This window comes from Mastacembelus armatus, chromosome 10 (assembly GCF_900324485.2).
Source record: "Mastacembelus armatus chromosome 10, fMasArm1.2, whole genome shotgun sequence".
NCBI lineage: Eukaryota > Metazoa > Chordata > Actinopteri > Synbranchiformes > Mastacembelidae > Mastacembelus > Mastacembelus armatus.
In genome coordinates, this window is record NC_046642.1 from 14519935 (window position 1) to 14546122 (window position 26188).

The 26188-nt window shown below is 38.2% G+C and overlaps 3 protein-coding genes across 4 annotated transcripts; all 3 read right to left on the reverse strand.

Moving 5' to 3' along the window:
* Positions 1-229: 229 nt before the first annotated feature.
* On the reverse strand, positions 230-4946 carry LOC113144809 (Down syndrome cell adhesion molecule homolog). Its single transcript, XM_026331038.1, has 14 exons — positions 4787-4946; positions 4342-4680; positions 3859-3987; positions 3579-3746; positions 3406-3476; positions 3011-3257; positions 2810-2896; positions 2616-2687; positions 2143-2271; positions 1866-2030; positions 1416-1468; positions 842-953; positions 729-759; positions 230-636 (listed from the first exon to the last, which is right to left on the reverse strand). Exons 1-14 carry the CDS (start codon positions 4848-4850, stop codon positions 579-581), a joined length of 1725 nt encoding a protein of 574 aa, XP_026186823.1. The 5' UTR covers positions 4851-4946; the 3' UTR covers positions 230-578.
* Positions 4947-6333: 1387 nt separating this feature from the next.
* Positions 6334-12019, reverse strand: LOC113144516 (Down syndrome cell adhesion molecule homolog). The gene is made up of 10 exons (XM_026330627.1): positions 11646-12019; positions 11224-11562; positions 10962-11090; positions 10694-10861; positions 10543-10613; positions 10172-10415; positions 10021-10065; positions 8488-8552; positions 7074-7167; positions 6334-6621 (listed from the first exon to the last, which is right to left on the reverse strand). Exons 1-10 carry the CDS (start codon positions 11701-11703, stop codon positions 6518-6520), a joined length of 1317 nt encoding a protein of 438 aa, XP_026186412.1. The 5' UTR covers positions 11704-12019; the 3' UTR covers positions 6334-6517.
* A 538-nt stretch (positions 12020-12557) lies between these two features.
* On the reverse strand, positions 12558-14998 carry LOC113144457 (hepatitis A virus cellular receptor 1 homolog). 2 transcript variants are annotated; one of them, XM_026330529.1, is made up of 6 exons: positions 14861-14998; positions 14355-14690; positions 14162-14227; positions 13906-13982; positions 13184-13277; positions 12558-13042 (listed from the first exon to the last, which is right to left on the reverse strand). In XM_026330529.1, the coding sequence occupies exons 1-6, from the start codon at positions 14898-14900 to the stop codon at positions 12954-12956; spliced, it is 702 nt and encodes a 233-aa protein (XP_026186314.1). In that variant the 5' UTR covers positions 14901-14998; the 3' UTR covers positions 12558-12953. The 2 variants fall into 2 exon arrangements, with proteins under 2 accessions (XP_026186314.1, XP_026186315.1); XM_026330530.1 differs by having other exon boundaries at positions 14355-14706; positions 14861-14981.
* Between the last annotated feature and the right edge of the window lie 11190 nt (positions 14999-26188).

Consider the following 26188-nt stretch of genomic DNA (forward strand, 5'->3'; position numbering starts at 1 on the left):
GCAGACTGATACTCGGTACAAAGTTGTCGTGTGTTTCATTGCCTTCAGGGAAAAGAACCATGTCAGTGTAGCGTAAACCTGACAGTAGTCTATTCAGTTTACAACAACAATCAAATTTTGTCAGTTGTGAGATTTTAGGTTTTAGTTTTTTAAAGCAACCTTTTTAATTATTAGTCAATTAGTGCCTAGTCTATAAGTAAATCTGTAATGCTCATTTAAAACATAAAAGTAGAGCACAACACAAACTGTTTTACTCAATAAAATAAGGTGTATTACATGAACGTACATTACAGATGTTTATTTAAAGTCAAAACTATGCTAAGTCTTTTCATATTCTTTCAGTTTTTTAAAGTTATAAACAACATGTATATTGTCAGAAGAAAGAAAATATCAAAAATGACCAATTAGTTACAATAATAAGAAAACGCTGAAGGTAAAGGCAGATTCACAGCAACACCCAGTGATCGAAGAATAAACATTTATAAAAGCCAGACTATAAGTCTTGTGATTATATCTTCTTTGGTGAGCATCTGCAAATTAGCTTGTTTGGTTTTAATAAAGTGCAGATTAACTGAGTTTTAAAGCTCTTGTAGTAACTCAGAGCCTCTGTAATGTACCGCTCTATTGTTCCCCCACCTGCAGACAAGAATACAAAGAGGCAATCACTGTAAAGTGTGTTAATTTGTTAAGTTCTCCATTAAAATGTGGCAAATTGTGCAACCACTCACATGTTCAAGTTGCCTTGTTTCCGTTTTATTCCTGTGAACACGAAGTGTAAGAATCAAATTAATCTAGGACTTTTTTTGCATGTGTAAGGCGCAACGCTGCTATGCATACTCACGTTGAAGATACCATGTGATTGCTGTGGCAACAATCAACACCACCAGTACCACTGGTACGACAATGGCAGCCAGATGAATATCGTGACGGGCCTCGTCAACCTCAACCCTCGCCTAGCAGAGAGGATTCAAAGACAAGTTTACCCTCAGGGAAAACGACGCTCCATTTGTCTTGTCAACAGTAGAGTTGCATTAACAGTTTTTTGTCGCCAGGAGGCAGGTTATATTATTTGTTTATGGGTTATCAAACAGCTGCCTGCTTTTACGTCCTGCAAATAAAAATATTATTATGTCCAAGTTGATTTTTTTCTATTTGACCACATTCTAGACCAAAATATTGTACTTCATTATGTATATTGTACATATTGTAACTACTCCATTACATTTATTTTACTTAAATCATTATTTTACAGATGAGGATTTTTCACTTGAAAACATAATGCATTACTAAAGGTTAAACTACCTAACACCATATAATAATTAAATTAAACTGTTTCTGTTGGCTTGTGATTAAATGTAAGAACTTTGACATCATACACAGTTATCTAACCTAAACTGTCCCTGTTTACTACTCACAGTATCATGAATATCGATTGGTGTGGCGGTAACAAGATAGTCCCTCTGATGACCTGTCAGCAAAAAAGAAAATATGCTAAGAGGAGGTTCGGAAAGTGTTGCTTTTCATATACTGTAACTGCTAAACAAGAAAAAAAAAAAAAATCTAGCTTACTGGAGAATTTACTGTGACACATAAAATGTTTTCTGTTAATTAGGGAACTGTGTTTTTTCAAATTTTGTTTTTAAAAAGTGTTGTGTAGTATTTTTGAAGGGGCTCATTGAGGTGTGAGTATCGGTCACTACTTCTGCTCTGGTAAAAACTGAAAAGGAAATAATTGAGCAATTTTTACTGAACAACAGTAACCTGGAAACACTACAGTGAACAGTTCACATATGAAAACACTGATCATCTCCTGCCTGATGGACCAAAGCAACACACAGTAGACAGTGAGAACAGGAAAACAACACCTGTTTCTCCAGTAGTGATGGTCAGGACATTGCTGGCTCTACTGGTACCCAGACTGTTCTTGGCAAACATGCGGATGTTGTAAGTTGAGGGATTTATTTCAATTATTGTGGCCTCTGTCTCGTTGGAGCTGAAGTCTACAACTGTCTTTATGTAATCCCATGATGCTGTGGGGAACAAAGACTTTACATAGAAATGCCAAAAACAGAGTTTCACACCTGAATTACAGTGACATATTGTGCTGTAGCAACAATTTAATATCTACATTTTTTCTCTTACCATTCATTGCTTTATATTCCAGGTAATAGCCCGTGATGGGGCTGTCCCCTTCGAACCCTGGTGCCCAACATAGGGAAATTGTATTATCTATGACCTCTTTTAACTTAACTACTGGAGGATCTGGGGGCACTGGCGGACACACAAGCAAAGAACAACAAATCAGTTGATTGAGCAAATTTGTACGTCTCACGTGTCCTGTTCCACAGAAGGACAGGTTGTGATTATCATCACACTCCTGAACACAACGGCTCTAACTGGACACTAACAGCACCCATGTAATTTCTCTTGGATTTGGATGTAATATCTTAAGTAATAAATGTATAAACAACAACATTAACCAGTGTCAGTTGTAGAGACACGTTTTAGCGAATCAAAATCATTATCACCTTAAATGTTGTGTGAGTGGATTAATTTTGAATTTTCAAGAGCTTCAGGAGAGGTTGAGTTAAAATTTCAAAATAAAACGTGAATACCTGAAATCATGCTTGTGCTTTGTCCCCAGTCTGTGGCAGCAGTAACTGGCTCGACTGTCAAAGTTGTGTGAACTTGGGAAAGAATAAACAAATGTATTTTCCAGTCACAAAAAAAAAATAAAACAAACTGTTTTTGTAAAGAAAACTTTGATTTCATTTTAATTTTATAGTGTTAAAAATGTTTAAGAACATACCTGAAGTGAATGATGATGTGTCTTGAATCCACACTGTAGCACCAGGGGTGTTAGACTCAATAAGTGATGCTGTTGAAGTTATATGGACTTGAAACGGAATGAAATACAAGTCTCTGTAAATTACTTGATATTAAATGGCATCACAATAATATTTATTTTTTTTTGTCATATTTGCATACATGCTTAGATTTCCCAGCATACCCTCATCCAGGGTGGAGCAGAAAGGTGCAGTTGCAGCAGGTCCTATTCCAGCATTTGTTTTGGCCTGTACAAGCACGCCATATTTGGCCGAAGGCTTCAGGTTGTTGAGAATGACACTCTCGACTTCTCGTGTGGCCGTCACACTTTGGTGCTGCCACTTTTTATACTGTCTGTCTGTAGGGTCATACTCTCTGTAGCTAATGCTGTAACTCCGCAGAACCCCATTTCTGAGATCAGCCCTTGGTGGCTGGTCACGAGAATAAAACAAACTCTTTGAATATTAAAGTATTTCATTGTCTTTTTTTTTCTTATATTAATGATAAACTACTGAATATACCCAGCTACAAATCAAGGACGAAATGGCAATAAATAAAGATTCAAAACTGGAACTTCACCTTCCACGTGACTTTAATACTGTGAGGACTGAGGGCCTCCAAATGCATATCCAGGGGAGGCCCCTCTGGTGCTGCAGGGAATATACGTTTTGAAGAAGAAACCCATCAAAAACAATGAATTATCCATTTGTAATTATTCTATTTATCTCAAAAACAACAATGACAGACTCTACCTGCTTCTTTGGTTGTGACTGTCAGAACGTTGCTGGGCTCACTCATGCCCACACTGTTGACAGCAAACATGCAAAGGTTGTATGTTTTGGCTGGACGCAAATCCACCACAGTCACTTGAGTCAATGCAGGATTTGAGACTTCAGTTCTTACGGCGGTATCCCATGATGCTGTGCAACAGGAATGCTTAGATAAGATAGGGCATACTCCAAAATATTACTTCAACTGATATGATGTTGCCTCATGCTGATTAAGCTCATTGAATTGTTTTCTTGTGCTTACCCTGTTTGTTTTTGAGATCAACCCTGTAAGATGTGATGGGCCTGCCACCATCAAACCCAGGAGTCCAACGAACAGTGACGGTTCGTTCCTTCACCTCTCTTGGCTCCACCTTCAGGGGATTAGGACGAACTAAAAAATAAATAAATAAAAAAATAAATAATGCCATGCATACATTACCCAAACAATTAGCTGGATAATTTGTTGACAGATTATAAACAGAAACATGAAAACAGTTATACAATTTACAATTCAAATCTAAGCTAAGGAATTTATGAAGTAATATTTCCTAAATGTACTTGTTCCAGCTTCAGAAATGTGAGAATATTCAGGCGTCGTCATAGTCTCTGGGAAACTGTGAAAGTATAGTCCTCATGTTTCAGCGAGCAGGGAGTCACCAGGAGATCCCTGTAAACTTCTGTTATCAATACTAACATACTTTGTTTCCTGCCCTTCAGAAAATTTAATTTACCCGGTGGGTCTCACCTGCCACAACCGTCAGGGTCAGCTGCTGTTTCTGATCATTGAACCAGCCCGGTATCTCCACACGGCAGCCGTACATCCCCGAGTCACTCTCCTCAACCTGTGTGATGGTCAGCGACACATCACCGCTGCCCAGATCACCTATGAGCTGGTACCGCTCCGACAGTCTGCTGGTCACTGACGTCCCATCTGACTTAATCACCTCGTCGGCACAGCCACTGTTGGGGATGGCTCCTCTGCCCCAGCACACAGAGAGCCTGCCATAGTACTGAGCATCATAGCTGCATGACAGAGTGGCATCTGTTCCCACTGTGGCTATGACGTCTAGTGTAGACACACAACCTGAAAAAGCAAGAACAGTTGAAATGAGAAATACTTGTTTAAACACATAAAAGAACAAGTTGTCATTTAATACAATCATTATAAAATGAACAGGCAATTGTCTTACTTAGGAGTAAACAAAAGAGAAGACTGTAACACAAAGGAAAACATCTCCTGCCCAAAATCATCATTGTACAGTTTGTCTCTGTGTGATTCAAAGGATTAGTTCACCAAGACTAAACCAAACCACAGTGTGGTTTCAGCTTTGAACTCTATCCAAATCACATGATGCTGTCCTTGATATGCTCACATCAACAACTTGTGCTGGCAGAAGAGGAATATAGAAAAGAGCTGTTTCCTTTCCTGATGGTTTCAGTTCCTTAACCTAGAAGTGGTACACTGTTTCATTCTTATGATAAACAGTGTCAGGGTGGTGTGTAGCTCTGTGAGCACGTCTCATTCTGACGATAAGAGAGACAGAATCGAGGTTATCAGCACACTGTTTTGACTTCTGTTGTTTGTTCTCTGTCCTTGCAGCGTTGATAGGGACACGAGAACACTTCTGAAATTTCAATCATTCAAATTTCACACTTTTTGCCTGATAGAGCAGCTTTGCATACAGAGAAATTCTTTAACAAATGTTTTTAAACTGAGAACACACTGGGAAATATTTTGTTCTAGTAGAAAAAAAAAAATCTCCAGACACTCTAAAGCTAATTTTAATGCTTCTAAACTTCGACAATCAGAATGTGAACACAACACAAACAACATATTTTTGATAAATCATGTACTTTCATTTCCAATACGCCCTAATATATGAAACTAAAGGAAATAGACTGGTTTACTCAAGGGCCATGCACTTTTGAGTGATCTTAAGACTGCTGAGTAAACATTTGAGTCTGCTGGATTTTTAGTAACCCAGTGCAAAACTTCCTCTTTCTCTCTCACTGACTGCAGTAATATTAAAAAAAAAAAAAAAAAAAAAAAATCTGTAAATTTTCTTGATTAATGGAGAATTGAAAACAGAAAATCACACTTTCTCCTTTTTGTTTCTTTTAGTATTTGCAAAAATAAGAGAATGTTTCTGTTACAAATGCAAATAATCTTAGTTGTTTGTGATGTGCACTAACACTACCTTATGTGGATGCAAAAGAGAGACACTAAAAAGACAACAATAAAGGAAATGTCATATAAAATAGCAACAAGTCAAATATTTCTAGTGACTATCTTACATCTGTCCCGAAATTCCTGTAACCCGTCAGCATTTTAATCACTTAATCAGAAAATATACGTTCACTCATGAGTCCTTGGATCAGGACTAGACTGCTACACTAATATGTAAAAAAACACAAACAACAACAAAAACAGCATTGATACTGACTGTAACAGTTAACATAAAAACAAGAGCTAGAACAGGATAAAGCAACGCTTCTTCTGCTGAAATGTGAAGTGAAATCAGCTTTCAATACAGTTTGCCATTTTCAATACCTGAAAACAAGGTCAAAATTGAAAAAAAAAAAAGCTTGTTTGTTAAAACAAATTTCAATTTCACCATAGACAAAAAATATGTTGAAAGTGTTATTTACATGAACCTAAAGCATGAGGTTAGGCATAGTGTGTATGACAACATCAATCAACATTTTACAGAACTAAACATCAACAAACTGGGGACATTGATGAGCGCATTAGGAGGAAATCTCCAATATTTTGATTAAAATGCTTCAAAGTCCAGTAGGTGGCACTGTGTCCGCAAACAGAAACCATCCACAGTCCTTTTAAGGATATGACTTTACATTTGGGTGATAATGAATGAATCTGAGGATAGTTGCTGCTGCTAAAATGTTAAATGACACTTGTTTTAGACTTGTTGTTCATGCAATGCTGAGTGTTGCTCAAGCCTTTGGACACTGTCATAAATGTTCTCATCTTCTTGAGATGACTTTTTCAGCAGAAATCTTCTTCCTGGTTAAAAAAAACGTAATGTAATTATTAGGTGATATTATGAAACCCAACAACATCATCATATAGCAACACAAAATAATTATTTTTTTATTTTTTGACTCTGCAAAACATTATCTTCAGTTGTTTAAAAGTTGTTGCCTTTTTTTCCAGTATGTGTTCACAGTAACTAATATACTTGAGACAAAGCATATGGTTAAAACTAGGCTTTGGGTTACAGATATAGACAACTACAATATTGTGAGTTAAGGTTAAGAATAATATATCTAATATTATAATAATCTGATACATAATTTAAAAAACACATTAATTGGTGAATCTGAGGGGATCAAATTACATGCTATCCATCCGCGGTCTCTTTCTGCAGTTTGTGCGTTTCAGTTCCCAGGACTTCAACTGCTCAACAGGTGCAACATGTAAAATTAATAAAAAACTCAAGAATATTGCATACTTACGGAAAATAAAGACGAGGATTAGGATTACAATGAAGGAGGCAACAACTCCCATCCTGACAATGTTCCCCTCTCCAGTGAAATCTATCATTTTTTCCTGTAATGAAAATGAACCTTATTGTGAAGGACTGGGTCAATTACAGTTGCCACATATGTATACACACACCTCTGAGAGCCTTTACTCAGCCTAAGGCTTTACAATAGGAACTGTTACTTTTGCCTAAAACATTACTTTTTCAAAAAATACTAAGATTACAATGCTAGTTAATAATTAATCAAACAAATGTAAATATTAGTCAAAGATAACACAAGTAAACACATCATGCAGATTTTAAATGAAGGTTTTTATTATTAAAGGAAGACAAAATCCAAAACTACATGGCCCTGTGTGAAAAAGTGTTTGCCCCTAAACCTAATAACTGGTCGGGCCACCCTTAGCAGAAACAACTGCAATCAAGCATTTGCGATAACTTGCAATGAGTCTGTTACGGTGCTGTGGAGGAATTTTGGCCCACTCATCTTTGCAGAATTGTTGTAATTCAGCCACACTGGAGGGTTTTCAAGCATGAACTGCCTTTTTAAGGTCATGCCACAGCCTCTCAATCGGATTCAGGTCTAGACTTTGACTAGGCCACTGCAAAGTCTTCATTTTGTTTTTCTTCAACCAGGTGGACTTGCTGGTGTGTTTTGGATCATTGTCCTGCTGCAGAACCCAAGTTCGCGTCAGCTTGAGGTCACGAACAGATGGCCAGACATTCTTCTTCAGGATTTTTTGGTAGACAGCAGAATTCATGGTTCCATTTATCACAGCGAGTCTTCCAGGTCCTGAAGCAGCAAAACAGCCCCAGACCATCACACTACCACCACCATATTTTACTGTTGGTATGACGTTCTTTTTCTGAAACGCGGTGTTACTTTTATAGAAGACGTAACGGGACACACACCTTCCAAAAAGTGCAACTTTTGTCTCGTCAGTCCACAGAGTATTTTTCCAAAAGTCTTGGAGATCATCAAGATGTTTTCTGGCAAAACTGAGACAAGCCTTTATGTTCTTTTTGCTCAGCAGTTTTCGTCTTGGAACGCTTCCATGCAGACCATTTTCACCCAGTCTCTTTCTTATAGTGGAGTCATGAACAGTGACCTTAACTAAGTGAGGCCTGCAGGGGGGGGAAACACTTTTTCACACAGGGCCATGTAGTTTTGGATTTTGTTTTCCCTTAATAATAAAAAAACTTTATTTATTATTTAAAAACTGCATGATGTGTTTACTTGTGTTATCTTTAACTAATATTTAAATTTGTTTGATGATCTGAAACAAAGTGTGACAAACATGCAAAAAAATAAGAAATCAGGAAGGGGGCCAACACTTTTTCACACCACTCTATATATTTCATATAAACCATGTAATATTTCATACCAACGTTGGAAGACTCTCAACACTGAATAATTCTGGGACACCTTCTTCCACACTTTCTGTCAGTTCTGTAAGAAATTGACAGAAGTCACTTCAAAACAAAGTCTGTTAAACAATGTGAAAATAATTTAAATTCATAATGCACATATATGAACAACTGATGTAAGGCAGTTCAAGCTGCGGAAAAAACACATTTTTAAAGCTTGGTTCATTTACATTTTGGCTGACTTGCTCAGTCTGAAAAAGAAACAACCTGAAGTAGGAAACATTAAGAAAAATAGAACCTTAAATCCATCAAGAAAAATAAACTTTATAGATGAAAAGTTTTTAAACAAGAAATGATTTGATGTAATTTTGGGAACTCTCCCTGCAGAAAGACAGACAGTAGAGATAGTGTGACTGAAAAACAAACAGAGATATAAACAACTTAAATCAATTCCTTTGGGACACTAGGACACCATTAATCAACTGTACCTTTCAGCCATGTTTTAAATTCAGAGCTTGAGAGCTATAAATGAAATCACTTTACAGTATTACAAACCCAGTTTTGATGTAATATCACAAAGAAGAACTTAATCACTTACTGTATTTTCCCATATTCAAATAAATGTGAGACTATTTTTCCAAAATCATTCAGTATCATTTTTTTTTTCATGAGAGGCAAAAAACCCCACAAAACACATGAAGTACCTGAAGTAAAACTTGTGGTGATTTGCTTCCAGACAGCACCTGAAGGGGTCTTAACCTCTTCGACCATCCAAGTTGTTTGGATTGGGAGAATTAGAAAAACAATACAAACATTTTCCAACATCATTGCTGTTTTAAATCCAAAGTGTTATCATGAAGAACGATGACACTGGTCTACAAATTTTGGGAAATTATTGACCTCTGAGATACAATGTGCTAATTCTCACATATTTTGATTAGATGAATTGGAAAACGGCCGATGAAGGTGCTGGTTTGCTAAAGCTTTCAAGATATTTCTTGATAAAGATGTATAGTTAACTACTATACTATACGAGTATATTTGCCTACAAGGGAGGGGGACATCTGATGATCATGATGCCTCATACCTTCTGGACAAAGTATGGTAGAAACCACACAGCAATGGAACCAACCCACCCACATTTCGGTCAGTTTTTCATGAAAAAAAAGCACGAAAATGTTTCGACTGTGTCATTTAAAAACCAATAAATGAATGGAAAGTTACATTATTGTATCAATAAAATGATACATTTATAATGACTGCTGTGACACCATTCTCATTGCTATGTATGATATTTTGCAGAAAAGTTATGAAGTTATAATCACACACCCTCCCTCTTAATTTGGAATTATTTTGACCTGAAGCTGTAGCTTGGAAACTGGAGCCAATTAACACTCAGGACTTAATTTTCCTTTATTATTGACCCAATTATGGTAAAATTTAGTTACTGTCATTTCCGAGGCTTTCTCCTTGTAGACCAGTGAAGCATGATCTTACACCACAATGTTTTTATTCACATTAAACAGTTTCACATACTTAAAAACACATACCTGAAGTGGCACCGGGGGACAAAGGGAACGAAGACTCAATAGTTGCTGATGATAAAGTTGTGTGAATTTTAAAAAAATGTTTAAATACATTCTCCACTAATTTGAGTAATGAATTTTCTGATTATATGTTGCATCTTCCAAAAAATGTTACCTTGACTCAGAGTGGAGCAAAGATCTGTTGCGACAGGTCCAACTCCAGCATTTGTTCTGGCCTGTATAAACACACCATAGACGGTCGAAGGCTTCAGGTGGTTCAGCATGACACTCTCGACTTCCCGTGTGGCCCTCACACTTTGGTACTGCCACTTCTCAATCTGTCGGTTCGCAGGATCATACTCTCTGTAGCCAATGCTGTAACCCAGCAGAACCCCATTTCTGAGGTCGGCCCTCGGAGGCTGGTCACAACAAAAAAAATTAAGTGTCTCAAAGCAGAAAAATATTCAAAATAAACGTAATATATGAAATATATTAGAAAAAGTTAAATGTATCCAGAGGTAGTGTTTTAAAAAAATTCGAGCTTACCTTCCAAGTCACTTGGATACTGTGAGAAGAGAGGGCCTTCAGCTGTATATCCAGGGGAGGACCCTCAGGTGCTGCAAGTTTAAGTTTAAAATCAAACTGTGGTCTTTATAACTATTCTTGATACTGTATTAGAAGTCCAAACTATACCTACCTGCTTCTTTAGTTGTGATGGTAAGAACATTGCTGGCATTACTCCTGCCTACACTGTTAGAGGCAAACATGCAAAAGTTGTAGGTCTCAGCCGGATGCAAACCCACAAAAGTGCTCTGAGTCTGATCAGGATTCAACACATGATTTATCACTGCCGTTTCCCAGGACGCTGTGCAAAAAAAAAAAAAAAAAGTGCAGTAAGAGCATTTGTACATTTTTAAAGATATAAATAGCACTGTGAACTTAGTGGTATTATAGTTTTGACTTACCCAGTTTGTGCTTCATATAGATCATGTAGGATGTGATGGGTCTGCCGCCATCAAACAAAGGGGTCCAGTGAACAGTGATGGTCCTTTTATGTACCTCTCTTGTCTCCAACTTCAAGGGGTTTGGTGGTGCTTAGAAGAAAAAAAAAACAAGACGAGTACTACAAAATCAAAACATTTACCAAGGATTCCTGAGGTACACAGTAATGACTTGTACTATATCAAGTAACGTAATTTACAGAGATGTGTTTTTTCTCTCTCTCACCTGGCACTACCATCAGAGTCAGCTCATGTGTGTGATCATTGAACCAGCCTGGTATTTCCACCCGACAGCTGTACACTCCCGAGTCGCTCTCCTCCAGCTGTCTGATGGTCAGGGACACATCACCTTTATCAAGGTCACCCAGGAGCAGGTACCGCCGTGACAGCCTGCTGGTCACTGTCGTCCTGCCTGCCTTGATCACTTCATCTGCACAGTCCCACAAAAAGACAGCTCCTCGGCCCCAGCATGCAGGATGCCTGCCGTGGTCCTCAGCATCGTACATACATGGTAAAGTGACATCTTTCCCCACTGTAGCTACAATGCTTTTTGCAGACAGGCAACCTGAAAAGGCAGAAAGTTACTGTTTCCAAAAAGACATAGTTGATAGGACAAACTGAATAAAATAACCTACATGACTTTCTTACCTAGTAGTTGACAAAAACTCCAACTCAAAGTAACGCATCTTCTGCCTGAAATCATCATTTTACTGTTACTGTGGCCGAATCTGGCGATGGTTTCACCTGCCAAATGACACTAAACGAAATCACACACTTCCCAAACCACACGATGCTGTGCTTACTGTGTAATAAGCTGACACAAATAACTTTGCTGTGTCAAGAGAGATGCTGAAGGGCTGTTTTTGTGGTTTTGGTTCCTTTTCCAAAAAGCGGCAAAGGAATATTTCTCCCCATGTAGCCAAAAGTAGCTACAGATCAGATACACAGAAATCGGTAGCTAAATAAAGTAAATCAATTATCTCTAATGGCTTCATAAAGTAAGATGTAGAAAACGACATGGGTGCAGTCTAGTCACTTTACTCTAGTTCTCTGTGGGTGGTTCTGAAAGAAAGACAAACCTGTAACAATGTTCTGTTTAAAAAAAATACAACTCATAGAAAAACACAACCCATAGTAGCTTTTATTTTCACTGTTTGGACACAAATCTCAAAAAAGGATGTGAAGAAGGAAAACGTATCCAGACACTGATGACACTGGGCTTTTGTATGGTTCGCCGACTGCTGAGTCAACATTAGAGTCTGCCGGATGTTTAGTAAATCAGCACAGAACTTCCTCTTTGATGGCTCCCACAAACACCTGTGGTGAGTAAAACTATCAGAATATTTAAAAATACAAATATGCAAATACTTTGGTTCATGTGCTATAATTATTTATAATATTTAAAGCATCAAACTGAAAAATGTACCTGATTTATAATACTTTACAGTATAGACAATGACACCTGTTAAATTTAAAGGTGAGTTAGTGACGGTACATTTGTTTGTATAATTTTGCTCAGAGAAGCTTATGTTAAAAAAAAAAAAAAAAAAAAAGGGTTTTTTTTTTTTGGTAGTTTTTTTTTTTTTTAAACACTTATGCCCTCGAACAATCACCTGGAGTTTCTATCTCATGCTTGACAACCAAATTTTCACATTAATATTTGGTATAGAATCATCTTCAGTAGTATTTTGATAATAATGTATAAGGTCCAGCAGGTGGCACTGTGTCCACAAGCATACGCTTTTCAAAGTTTAAGGCTATTATTGCCATGAAAGACAGAAACACTGATCTGCAGGATATTTTTTCATCTCCTGACATACATTTGCTGAATAACAGATAATAGTTCAAGAGGTCTCTTTCTAATGCAGAGGGGACGGTAAGCATCAGCAACATGGCAAGCAGACACTTCTTCACCCACAAGGTCCTTTTAGAAATTCGTGGTGTCTTTTGTTCACATCACACAGCTACTGGGACACTTTCATAAATGTTTTCAGGAGCTGAGGTGTTGAAATGCTGGAGTTTCTTCTTGGGACAAAGCCTCCTCCCTGGTTATAAGAAATGCAAACATTAAATAACATTCTGAGCCTAAGGAAGGAAGGCGCTCTGTCAACAGGCACCCACATTTAATGTGTAAAATTAATCTCAGTGACTCATGAATCACAAAGTATAATCCATTCCACACTTACAGATAATCAAGATGAGGATTACGATTAGAGAGGAGAGGAAAACAGCTCCCATCCTGATGATGTTCTCCATTTCAAAGAACTCTGTTAATTTTTGCTGCGATGAAAATCAATCTTATCATGAGGGACTGGGTCAATTGTAAATGGAACAGTCATCTAAAATTATATACCATGGAAAATATACTGTATAATCAAAACTGCAATATATCTTTGTCCTCTATTTACTTCCAATACATGTCACAAAATAACATTCAGTTAAATACACGTGGCTCAGATGTTGTCACACCATCCAATGGCATGTTATCACTTGTTTTTTGGACCATATTTGTGACTCATAATGACCCTACTCCACCTATTTGTAGACCGAGTACATCATTATCATGCAGTTACAAAAAACAAAAAAAAACATTATTGGCTATAAGCAGCACTAGGTTGGTTTAGGGGAAAAATAGTTTGGATTAAAATAACGACTTCCTTGATGTTACAGGGTCTTCATCATCGTCATTATCTGATCAACAAACAGTGACTAATTTCCCCTCTTTATTTGACGTCTAATTGCGAAACAATACCTCCATAGTTTGTGTGCATTTTAAATCCAATTTTCGCATTTTACATTTAAAAAACATCTCTACAGACACAAAAATACTAGATGTTTTGATTTGATACTACAGATATTGTAAAAATATATAAAATATCCCCATTTTTTAAAATAAACAGTACCATACCTCAGTTATAAGGCTTTCAGTTTCATCCAGTTTTGGGTCACCAACTTCTAGACTTGTAGGTGCACATGTCGATATTTCTGTTAAGAGTCAAAACCATCATTTTTTACCATTCATAAAGTACATTTTATGCCTAAAATTGAATCCAGTGAAGTAGATAATTCAATATCCCTGAAAAGAAAATTAAGGATCTGAAGTTGCAAAAGGAGAGATAATTTATATCAACCCTTTTTAACATGGTTTATTTGTTATTTCACACCTGTGTGCTCAGCCTGTCTCACTACAGGAGGAAGTGTGCAGTCCTGGGTAATGGGTTCCACAGGAGCTGGAAACACACACACACACACACACACACACACACACACACACACAAACACACACATCACCTTAAGACTCAACTGAGAAACGCCAGAAACCTCATGGTCACCCTTAACAGTCAGTATCAGTATTACCTTCTGCCATGACCAGCTGTATGTTGACCTTATAGTCATTAAACAGCCCTGGGATCTCGACCCTGCAGCCGTACACACCAGTGTCACTGAGATGAGCATTCAGAATGGTCAAAGATACATCTCCATCTGTCTTCCCCAGCAGCTGGTACCTGGAGGATTCCCTGAACTCTACATTCCCATCCTGGGAAGAGACAATGGTGTCGGAGCATTTGGACCAGGGCAATTTTCCTCGTCCCCAACAGAAACTCAAGACGCCATAAGTCTCAGAGTCGAACGTACATGGCAAGGTGACATTGTGCCCGATGAGGCCAATGACACCGACCTCGTGGGAGTGCACTGTGGAAGACAGCGTCTGATCAAATTGGATGATGCAATGCAGATTGAAATTGTAATTCTGAAATGTGAATCCCATGGCTGCACACTCACACAGGCATACACATACATCTCTCCACCCACAAGTACTCTACAAATACAGGGAAACAAAAAAGCACAGAATATTGACTTACCATGGGTCAGGATAGAGAAGAAAAAATAAAGACCACGCATGTGTGTAGGCTACTGTATAACAATGTCCTGAAGTGCAGATAAGACGAATTTCTCCACACACACACACACACACACACACACACTCTGGGACTGATGGTTTCAACACTGAAGTTTCAACTACCGCTTTTGAAAAATCAGGAAGGAAATCATTACAAGTTCAGTGGAAAAAAACAAGAAGAAAACAATGTCTTCTCTGCTGTTACAGACCGCATCTGAGTTTATCATCCACATAGAGCTCTTATCTGTAACAAGACAAGTGAGAATATTCCGTGCAAATCGATATCTGCTTCTGTGCTACAATATATAAAGAGGCAAAGGTCAAGAATATACATAGGAGCATACACAGGAAGTATCATGAGTAAGCGTCATATATTGACAGAAACGGAAGACTATATTTATTTATGTTTAAGGCTTGTAGTGTCCCTAAAAATGAGCAAAATCATTTATGTCACTCGGCATTTGTATTTTTTGCTCTTCTCACAGACTGAGAAATTTTTTTGGATTGAAGTCCACAGTTTTCCACAGGGATCATTAAAGCTTCATCTCATGTTGGGCAATAATTGTTGTAACTAGAGTAGCAGTAATAAACACACTGGAGGCTGGTGTAATTTGGCTGTGATGAGATGTTTTGAACACATTTCTCTCTGCTGGTACTGCAGCAGATTTTTTTTTAACGTCCTCAGATTGTCCCTCAGATGCTTTTCATGCAAAGTTTCTGTGAGATTTATTACAATTAGTGTAGGAGGTTTATCTCTGTATCAACACTTGTTTTCCTTTTAGTTTCCCAGAACAAAATGTTCAATGTACTGTACTTCAAATTTCCAAACCCATTTTCCACTCTCCAACTTTCCATTTAACTAATCCAATGTAAAAATGTAGGTTTTGAGTGAAGACAAACACCTATTATTGTTTAAGAAGCTGAACTTTTCAGGATGTATAATGAACTTGAAATTATCCACTAAGAGTTTCTTTTCATGTAACTTACAACACTTTTGGGCATTGTTGACAGACCTGAATTACCAATGCCTCTGTACTTGTACTATACAGAAGTATTTTTAAAAAAAAGTTTTGATATGTTTCCCACCCTGGGCAGGTTTGATGGCTTACCACATCAGTCATCATGGGTACACTGTTTTTAAATATCTTTACCTGACAAAGATGACAGAAGGATGAAAATGTTGTTCGTGTAAACACATTTGTGTTTAAAGTGCACATCCATTACATTTTTCATCGAAGCCTTGTAACTGGTCTGGTTCTTTCCAATGGAATAATTCCAGTTACACAGGAACCACCGTCTATAACACTGTAGAGTCAGACCCGTGATGTGCTGCACAATTACTTAGAGTACAAGTGGAGAGAAATAAAACAGGGCATAGCCCTTTTAATCATGTAGCTCAACAAAATATGAATATCTGTAAATGTTAAAGAACTTTACTGATTTTGCACAGAAATGTGTCGCATAACTCTTTTTTTGGCTCTAGAAAGGGCCTGATAAACCTGATAAATTCACTCAAGTGATGTCAGTTCAGTCAGTGTCATCTGGGTCTGAAAACTACAAAATGAAGAAAAATCTGGGGTATTAGAAAGAAGTGATTCATCAGATCTCTATGTCCCACATGATGCTAGTGGCTCTACACTGGCTGCGATTGGCACAGCTGAACCGTCCGTGGTCGAGTTGTTGTGTTGTAATATAGCCCACAGTTTTGACATGGAAGAAAATGAAATTAAAAAAAAAACATTTATGATTGATATGTCTCTGCTGCACTGTGGCCATAGGCTAGATAGAAATTCAGTTACTCTACTCATGGCTATTTGTATAGACCTGCAGTTTAGGTTGAGTGTTGACTCTAAATTTCCCGTATGTGTGAATGTGACCCTCAGTAATAATATCGATGGGTGGATGCTACAAACATCACTAACGGAAAGACTCAGTGTGCATATGAGAACAGCTGCTTAGGGAAAATATTTTGTGTTTTTATCAGTTCTCCTCTCACAGGCCCATAACCACCTCCACTTGTCAGCACTGTCAGCCACCACTGAGCTGCTAGCGTGCTCCATAGATCACTGTCCTCCCATTAATACCATGAGTTTTGTCACTTCTCTCAGCCATGAATCAGTTGGTCAACTGATGACCAACAAAACTTTTCTATGGACATCTTAAATGTGATAATAATAACCTAAGTGGATATTATTAGGTATTTGCTTGTGTTTTTCCATACCGTAAAACTGAAGGTGAGCCTCTGCACACAAATTGCATGAGAAACTATTCTGTAGTTTTAGACTCTTGTTCCCTCCATAAAACATCCAGTTACTTATTCAGACTTTTACATAGAAGAGGAGTTTTGTTTAGATTTTCTGTTTGGGCTCATATTGGAGCCATTGTCAATCTTGCTTTACAGATAAAAGTTTAAAAATGGCATTGAGAGCAGAAAACCCAGTCTGGTCTAAGGCCAAAGTGACAGCACTGACAAATAGGCTGGGTGACTTCCACTGATGTCTGATAAAACCAGTAGCAAACAGAGAAGCGAGACCACTGTGGTCAGTGTGTCATTTCTAGAAGCTGTGTGGGAGGTTAGTGGTCGCAGTCTGATCAGCTCCATTTGTTGACACTTGAACTACAGCGTAGAGGTTTGTCTCTATGAAATAGTGGAGAATGATGGGTATGCCGATACAACGTACAAATCAACGTCATTCTCTGATGATTAGAGGTTTTCTAAGGGTGATCCATCACGGCAGGTGGGTGAATGAAAGCATTGATTTGCAATACTGCAGACAGCAGCAGATCTATTGTTACCTTTGGAGCGAACATGTTGAACTGTCAGATAGCGCCTTTGTCCATCAGATGAACCCTTCTCCCAAAATGTGTTTTCCTGATGAGACACACACACACACCATCTGCTGGATAGGATGTGGGAAAATATTTGTGAAGATGTTGCTGTCATTCACTTAAAAAAAAAAAAAAAAACACTGAACACATTTACTGCTCCCCCCACCAACAAAACGTCCACAAACTTTAAGAGATAATATCAGTTCATAAAATTCTATATGGATGAAGGAGTCTGAGTAATGTCTGTACCACTTACACGTATATAACCTTTATCTAACATGGTCATTGTTATGTGAACATTGCTATTGGAAAAGAACATACTATATACAGTACAAGACCTATAGGTTAAATATTTTGACTTCAAACAATGGACAATAGCTGGTTGCACTGCAAAATCTAGTGAAATGCTGCAAATGTCAACTCTCGACGCCCTGATGAAGTCCTTGTAGTCACAATGTTGATCAAATATTTTGCTTCGACAGGTTTATGTGCCCGTAGCTGACCTCTGCAGCAGCTCGCTTTTGCCTCTGTGAGATAAGATAAAACCAAGCACCACTGAGCTCCCAGAGTAAATATTACCGTACTAAATATTACCGTACTAAATATTCAGTCATCTTCATGATAAAGAGCTGAGGCCATCTGGAAAAATTTTCATCTGGCTCGTAAGGTGGATTTATAGTTATGTGTTGTTTTAGAACAACAAAGTCTACATAGGGTGGAGGAGAGGGTTTGACAGGATTGACAAAACATCCGACTTTACCACAGGAAACCACTGTTCATTTGCTATTTCCAACCGATAGTTAATGTTGCTTTTTTGTTTTAGTAAGACCACAATCATTCCATACCATTAACCTTGTGTTTATTATTGTAACCACAACAACAAAGCTCCCCTAATCTGAACAAAGTACTCATTTTAACTCAAACCATAAACCTAACCAAGCCTAACAAAACTCAGGACAATGACGATGGATATGCCACATGGAGACAACAAGGCCTGTGATTAGTCGGCATGGGCCACTTTTGCTCTACAGGATTCAGATGGCAGCAGAAACTGTTGACATAAGGAGTCAGGAGCTTCTACTTCTGCATCTCAAGTGCGAACCTTCTGTTCACTGCTACTGCTCTTCTCTTTCACAAGGAAAAAAAAAAACAATTATGGCAATTGTCTTCAAATAAACCCATAAAATCACCAGAGGGTAATGGGGTTTAATTCGATTCATTTTATCTGTGAACATCATAAAAAAGATGAACTGTATTTCACCAACTCTCAGTCAACAAGAGCTAATTGAAGAATTTCAAATCAAGTCTAGATTTTTTGTCAATTCGCTGTCATCATTTTGTTTCATATTTCCTCTAAAACAACATGTGTGTGTAGACTTGCACTTCTATCTGTGCGAGGACCATTTTTAGCATAATTCCATCAGAGTGAGGACATTTTGGCCGGTCCTCATTTTTTCAGACCCCTGTTTAGGGGGTTAAGACTTGGTTTTAGGGTTGAGGTCAGAGTTAGGTTTGGGGTAGGGCATTTAGTTGTGATGGTCCACATTCAGGTAAGGGTCTAAGGAATGCATTACATCAATGAGTGACCTCACAAAGATAGAAGTGCAGTATGTGTCTGTCTGTCTGTCTGTGTGTGTGTGTGTGTATGTGTGTGTGTAATTCATACATGGATTTACGGCTGCCACTCCTGGCGACTGTGGAGCTCTGGCCCTTTCTCCACTTCTTACTTTCCACCCTCGTCCCTCCTGGGAGTGTGTCAATGGCCCCCTCCTCTTTCCTATTAATATCCCACTAGGGAGACAAGAGCTCATGGGGAGTTTGGGAGCGGAAACGCCTCCAAGCACTCCTGGAAGACACAGGGCTGGATAAGGGCGAGGAAAAGAAAAAGGGAGAGAGATTAACGCACATAAGAGATTTTCAGTTTGAATTTGTGGAAGAGGAAGAAACAGGATGGAAGTAAAAAAAAAAAAAAACAGAGGACATTAAGTAAGAATAAGCATCAGGGATGGAGCAGTCTCAGAGAAAAACACACCAGTCAGTTTAGTTGCCTGTAAAATGTTCAGAAGCATTCAGATTGTCTTCATTGAAAGGATGTAGAGTTAATCAACGCAGTTTTACTCTGAACATTCCCAGTGCTCATTTTCCACTCGTTTTTGGCCCGCCCCCAGTGTGTTGGGATGCTGCCATGAATCCCATCACTGTTACTCAATGCAGCATCGTTATGGGAGATACAGCTGCAACAGCGTTTTCCCACAAACAGTCTTTTCTGGATCAATGACTTACCACATGACAATGTCCGTAATCATCTACACTGTCTAATTTATAATTAGTTTATGGCCATAATTAAGGTTTAAAAAAAACAAAGAGTGCTGTGACTGTGCCTCAATGCCTACACCAAGTGAGGAAGAACTGCAGAATATACACTTCACCAACAGCATTCTCATGAGTTCATTCTTACTCGGTACAATCAAATGGGGAAAAATGTGCAAAGATAAACATGCCCTTAAAAGAAAGATGATTAGGGATGTACAAAAGAGAAGAAGCTCTCCTGGCCCAAGGCTGATCCAGATCCAACTCTTTCTCTCTGGGAAACAAAGTCCTCTTTTCATTTCTCACATGGTCTGGCCACCCCTGCTACTAACACAGGACAGAGAGATGCTGAGAAAACCATGCGAGAATATTAGGCAGGGGACCAGTATGGGAAAGACTATCCTGAGCACATGTCCCCTAGTGGAAGTAATCTAAAATGTGTGGATGATTGAGTTTTTACAGGTTTGGAATATCTTACCCTACATCCTCTAGGTTTATTATTCTTCTTTTGTACTTCACAAGTCAACTCGCTCACAAGTCAATTAAAAGTTCATAACAAGGATACAAACTCACACATTAGGAGCAGTGAAGTTGAGCAAGGGCAGGTTAGAAGTGTAAGTCTTCTATCAGTGTTTTTTCCTGTCGGTGTGTCCAAGCAGACAGTCTGACTCAGCCACAATATTGTGCATCAACCCAAGGCCACAAGTCCTCAGTGCTAAACACAGGAAAAGTCAAGGTTCATGAGAAACTTTGTGTTCTAGCTGTGTCCATGTGTCCACACACAGTCACTCACATATACATACATCCTTGCTGCCGGGGTGCATATGGTGCATACTTCAATGTTTATTTAACTAGGACCAAGACATCAAAAGATAAACATCCAGGTCAGTTTCACAGCACAGTGATAAAGCTAAAAAAATATATTTTTCATCCGCTGTAACTGGTCAGGTGCCCCATAGCACGTCACATAAAAAAAACTTCTATACACTACAATTACATGGTAATACTAATAAAACAATGAAAGTGTACAATGTATAAATATGAAACCAATAAAACAACATAATAAATGTACCAGTAATGTGTTGTATAACATAACACTGTATGGCTGGATGGAGAGCTGGAGAGATAGGAAAGCAGTTGACATGGTAGCTTGCTGGAAGTGATGCTAGGTGTTCAGCACAATATCAGCAAATATTTAACACTATATCAAACTGAACCGACTACACCAATTCATTACAACTGACCAAAACAGTAGATTGTGGAGTTCGTCTCAGTGGTGACCATGGATGTAATGGATGGATATTAGCCAGAACTGGGTAACACATTCAAAAAGGGATCCCCATTCAGTCCTATGAAAAGTGCTATGCTTAAAAAAAAAAAAAAAAAAAAACAGTGCCTTGGTGGAGGCTTAATGAGCAAACAGGCGACTGCTGAGCTATTAAACCGATAAACAGGGATTGTGTCGGCCAGGTTTTGTACCGAACATAAAGGCTTGAACCAGAAAGAAACTACTTTTCAAATGAACAATCCAAATTAAAGCTGAAATTACGTAGTGCTGCATTCACATCTATACACTGAAGTGCATTTGAATAGAGATGTGATTGCATAGCTTTCAGAAAAGGGAGCAAACTACACAGCCATTGACTCCCAAAGCTTTGAATTGAACTGAACAAAATGAAATCAGCAGTGATTTGTGATTCTCACCCCTGGCAGAGCGCTACAGTCCTGCAGTCTCAGGAGACTCTCCTACAAAATCATTTCTACATCATAGCGTTCAGGCACACATAAAAATAAGATGATATTTCCTATCAAAGACATAAAACTATAAACTGACTTGCGTCCAATCAGTTATGACATGTTTAATATTCACATACTGGTGAAGTCCATATAACAGATCACTCTGGTAGTTTGATGGTTATAGCACATATCAATTAACTAACAGTGGTTCAGTTCCAGCTGTGGCCCCTTGTTGCATATCTACATCTTTCCTGTTGGCATTGTTACAACTATTAAATTTAAACTATTAAATCAACTATTAAACAAATATTTAAAAAAAACATAAAGACCATAAGCCTCCAACTACAAAAGCAGAAAACTAACAGTTAAATCCACACATAATAAAAGGGAGTTTCTGCTGTTCTTCAGACAGAATTTAATCTTTCAGACCAGGCCAGTTGGAGTAACGCCAATTCAGTGGCCTCCAAATGAATCTTCGTTAAAGACACAGGGTGGCATGATTTATAGTAGCTCTTTTCAAGTCAGAAATATGGACAGAACTAATATGAATACCTGCCTGAATATAAATCAGCAGGGTAAAAAGTCCAAGACTACTCTGGGAGGTTTTTGCTACAAGATACAATTTACTGCCACATGTTGTCAAAGGTTAAATCCAGGCTCGTTCAAAAAGGTATTTAAACACAACGTGATATTTTTGTTGTAAATATTAGGATATGTGACATCTTAAAGTAATTTAAAATGCCTCTCAAACATTGTTTGTGTTTAACATTGTCAATTCTCACATCACAGCTGGTATTCCTGCTGCGTTGGAGTCAGTGTCAAAGAAGGAATCTGCACTCGGACCAATTTACTTACTCAAGGCATTTCAGGAATTTTCACACACACATCATGCACATACATAGTTCTTCCTCCTCAAGCCGTCTTGTCCACAAAGTACATCATCCATCTTCAGCCAGAAATCCCTGTTTATTCGACTCATATAGGGAACCTAAACAAAGATGGGAAGGAAACACACTTGTCTGCAGGGGGGGTGACAGTGGAGAGCTGGAGAGGGCACTGAGTTAGCAGGGAAAAAAAACTCACCTGAGAGGGCAGATGTGACATTCCAGTGATCATAAGGGTTTGTCACATTTAGTACAGTTCGAAAGACATTCATTTAATTTCTGTAAACGTCTGTAAATTTCAGCTTGTCGTTACAAATGAGGTCTTGTTTTCCAATAACATTTTACTCACCAGTTAATTTTGGGGAAATTTTCAGGACACAGATTTGTGGTGTCTGTTAGCACAACAAAAAGTGGTGGGAAAAAAATCCCTGGATTAATGGCATTATAAAAGCCACCTATTTGCAAGTGAAAACAGAAATAATCTCCACTGGGTCGAGAACAGCATGGAAAGACCTAATGATCATTTCAAATGGACAGCATGAAAAATAATTTTAACATTTATCTTGCTGAGTTGTCAAATGCATTCTTGACCTCAGAAGCAGCAGTAGGCAGTCAGGCACATGACCTTCCACAGCAAACAGGGTTTGGCCTGTTGCCAACAGATGCTGTAAAATTGTCTTATCTGTCTGAAACATATAGCTTTCTGAACTTTCTGTTTATATTTAGTGGTTCTCACTAAGAGACAAGAACATTTTTTTGAACAATTTAATACCTGCATTATTATACTCTTGTTTACTTGCTTGCAGTTGTCTTCTTCCCTGCTTTTGCTGGCACGCTGCCGCATTTACTGGCACATTAACCACCACCCATAGATCAGCAGAACAGAGTGAGACCATTGGCAGGAATGTGTGTGGAGCCACCCACATGCTCACACTCTTGCATTTGCACCTTTGCACGCACACAAGAACAAACTAAACTGGGACACACTCATTGCTCTGTAGTGCTACTAGTGGTCAAAAGCTCCACATGGTCCCTTTAAAATCCACACCTTCACACACTGTCTGGAGGCCCTTGTTCCGACGGACTGTGCTTCTGTAGTAGCTTGGGAATGAAATATAGTGATAACAAATTGGAGTGTTATATACGAAAAAAAAGACATTTTTAGAACAATGACTTTATATGGTGATGTTTGTGTCGTTTACATTTAAAATAGACATTGCCGTATCTCTGTGCAAGACTAGAAATAGCACTAAAATATATTTAATGATACAAAATGACTTAGAACTTGTCTTTCAGCCAAGAGTAAAGGCTACTTTGATGAGACTTTCTGACAAGCCATCTGTGCATGGTGAGTCTCCTTCTCTCTCTCACCCTCTAGCTTTCTAGTGCAAGGGTTTCTAGTAAAGTCTATCAGCTCAGGCCCAGACATGAATGACCAATCAGTGAAATTACTCCCAGGTTACGTAATTGACCTGTCATCTCCGCTGCATTGTGCTGCACCCTGTAGATAGGGTAAAAACATGGACGCACTTCTTTATAATCACACTGCAATCTCCTTGGAGACACTGTAGCTGCAACTGTGCAGCTCACTTGGCCGGTGGTCTGGCGGGACAGCCCGAGTTTCTCACAGACGTGTGTGGCATTTCAATTAGCCAGAGAAAAATACTTCCACTTTAGACACTGGCATTTTAACAACAACAAAAAAAAAAAAAAAAAAACCTGAGTTGAGACAAGAAACAGATATAATGGATATAGTAGATCAAAACCAGAGATTAAAACTCAACAGTACAATTTAACTGATACATCCCAGTCATGTCAAGCATCCAGGTTTACTCCACACTGTCTGTTTATGGCTTCAGATATTAAAACGTCATTAGAAGAAAAGAGATTTGGACAAATTGTTTTTTGTTCCCTTTTCAACAATTTCATTTTTCTTACAAGCACAAACATCTATGAAGATGTACAACTTTTCTGCTCACAAATTCTTACATCTGTCAAAACTACTTTGCTGCGTTGTTTTTTCTTTTTTCCCCTCCTTCCTCATAATAAACACTGCTGCCAATAAGAGCTGAGAGGGAGTGACTGTGAATGAAGGATGATATTGTACTAGCTTCTATTGTATTGCTGTTTATTCTGGCTGATGTCTGTGGACAGAGCAGTGTTTGTAAAGAGAGGCTGCAGTAAATGTCTGCGACGCTTTCATCAATCGGCACTATAAACACAGGTCTTATGGTGGCATGGTGTGTTTCTGCTCAGAACATTTTGGACAAGAGAGCCAGCTTGGAAGGAGAGGCTCACATCATATTCAGATGAATAAAATTCTGTTCAAAACACCTGCTTCCCAACCCAGCTACTGTGATATTGACAGATTTGCTGCCAGAAGGTTGGATAAAATGAAGAAAAGACATGATGATATTTTCGTTTCACCTCCTCTGTAATCTATTTTTTCTTGTACTGTGACAAACAAATACTAGACATTAGATTATGAAACATCAATCCACCATGTACAAAACCAGGGGACTGAAGCATTTAAAGACAGTGAATTCAACATCAACATTCAAAATATGCCAAACTCAAATAAATAACTATTGGATTTGTAAATTATTTGCTATCCCTAATGATGAAGATCATTGTTGTGATCATCAATGATGATAACGTTAATGGTGAAACACTTATTCATCAACACTGCAAGATGCTTTGGAAACTATTAGACAAATGTACTTGTCTGTGTACAGTTAACTGATGTATTAGTCATTTGTTTAAAGGTTTTGAATAGTGGAGATCTAACAAATATCCACATTTTCAACTAGTGTACTATTTTAATAGTTACAGCCCCTTTTATCACTGAGGCATAGCAGAGTGGAGCAAGCCTCATCAATCACTGTTTTGAACAGTTAAACTTCTGTCTTTCTTTCTTTCTTTACTTACATCATGATTTCCCCAGCATGTGAAAATGAGACAGTTCATCTTGCTGAGTACTGTATTATTTACTGTACTGTGTCTGGCCAAGCACATATTTTAAAGACAATTAAAAACAAAATCCTTGCAGTGGTTCTTATGAATACCATCTTGAAATTTGACTGTTTTTATGAGGACAACAACTCAAATAAACGTGTGTAAATAGTATTGTGAAGTAGCAAGTGAAGCAAGTAAAAAAGTAGGTTCGTCTCTATGTGGCCCTGTGATGGACTGGTGACCTGTCCAGGGTGTACCCCTGCCTTTCACCCAAAGAGAGCTGGGATAGGCTCCAGCAGATCAATGTGACCCTGGTTAAGGAATAAGAAGGTATAGATAATGGATGGAAAAGTAGTTAGTATTTATACACCCCAATTACCTTTTTGGCTGCAGACACCACTTTAAAACAACATTTAAACTAGAGCTAGACATATAAATCACCCAGTACCATCTAATATTAACTGACTGAAGATCGTACTGGCCTCTATGTTGCAGTAGCAAAGATACAGTAGGTAGTTTGAGAGAAGTGACGAGCTTATTTTAGGTTATTTTTAGGAAACAACATGGTGTTTTTT

Bases quoted from the DNA above. Each gene is read 5' to 3' on its own strand.
- LOC113144809 (XM_026331038.1), bottom strand. From the start codon at position 4,850: ATGATGATTTTGGGCAGGAGATGTTTTCCTTTGTGTTACAGTCTTCTC. The intron at 4,681-4,786 runs GTAAGACAATTG...TTGCTTTTTCAG, and splicing joins TCTCTTTTGTTTACTCCTAA to GTTGTGTGTCTACACTAGAC. The intron at 3,747-3,858 runs GTAAGCACAAGA...CCTGTTGCACAG, and splicing joins TGATCTCAAAAACAAACAGG to CATCATGGGATACCGCCGTA.
- LOC113144516 (XM_026330627.1), bottom strand. From the start codon at position 11,703: ATGATGATTTCAGGCAGAAGATGCGTTACTTTGAGTTGGAGTTTTTGT. The intron at 10,862-10,961 runs GTAAGTCAAAAC...TTTTTTGCACAG, and splicing joins CTATATGAAGCACAAACTGG to CGTCCTGGGAAACGGCAGTG. The intron at 6,622-7,073 runs GTAAGTATGCAA...TTTTTTAACCAG, and splicing joins AATCCTCGTCTTTATTTTCC to GAAGAAGATTTCTGCTGAAA.
- LOC113144457 (XM_026330529.1), bottom strand. From the start codon at position 14,900: ATGCGTGGTCTTTATTTTTTCTTCTCTATCCTGACCCATG. The intron at 14,691-14,860 runs GTAAGTCAATAT...TGTCTTCCACAG, and splicing joins CTTCTCTATCCTGACCCATG to TGCACTCCCACGAGGTCGGT. The intron at 13,278-13,905 runs GTATGGTACTGT...TTTTCATCGCAG, and splicing joins CTGAAAGCCTTATAACTGAG to CAAAAATTAACAGAGTTCTT.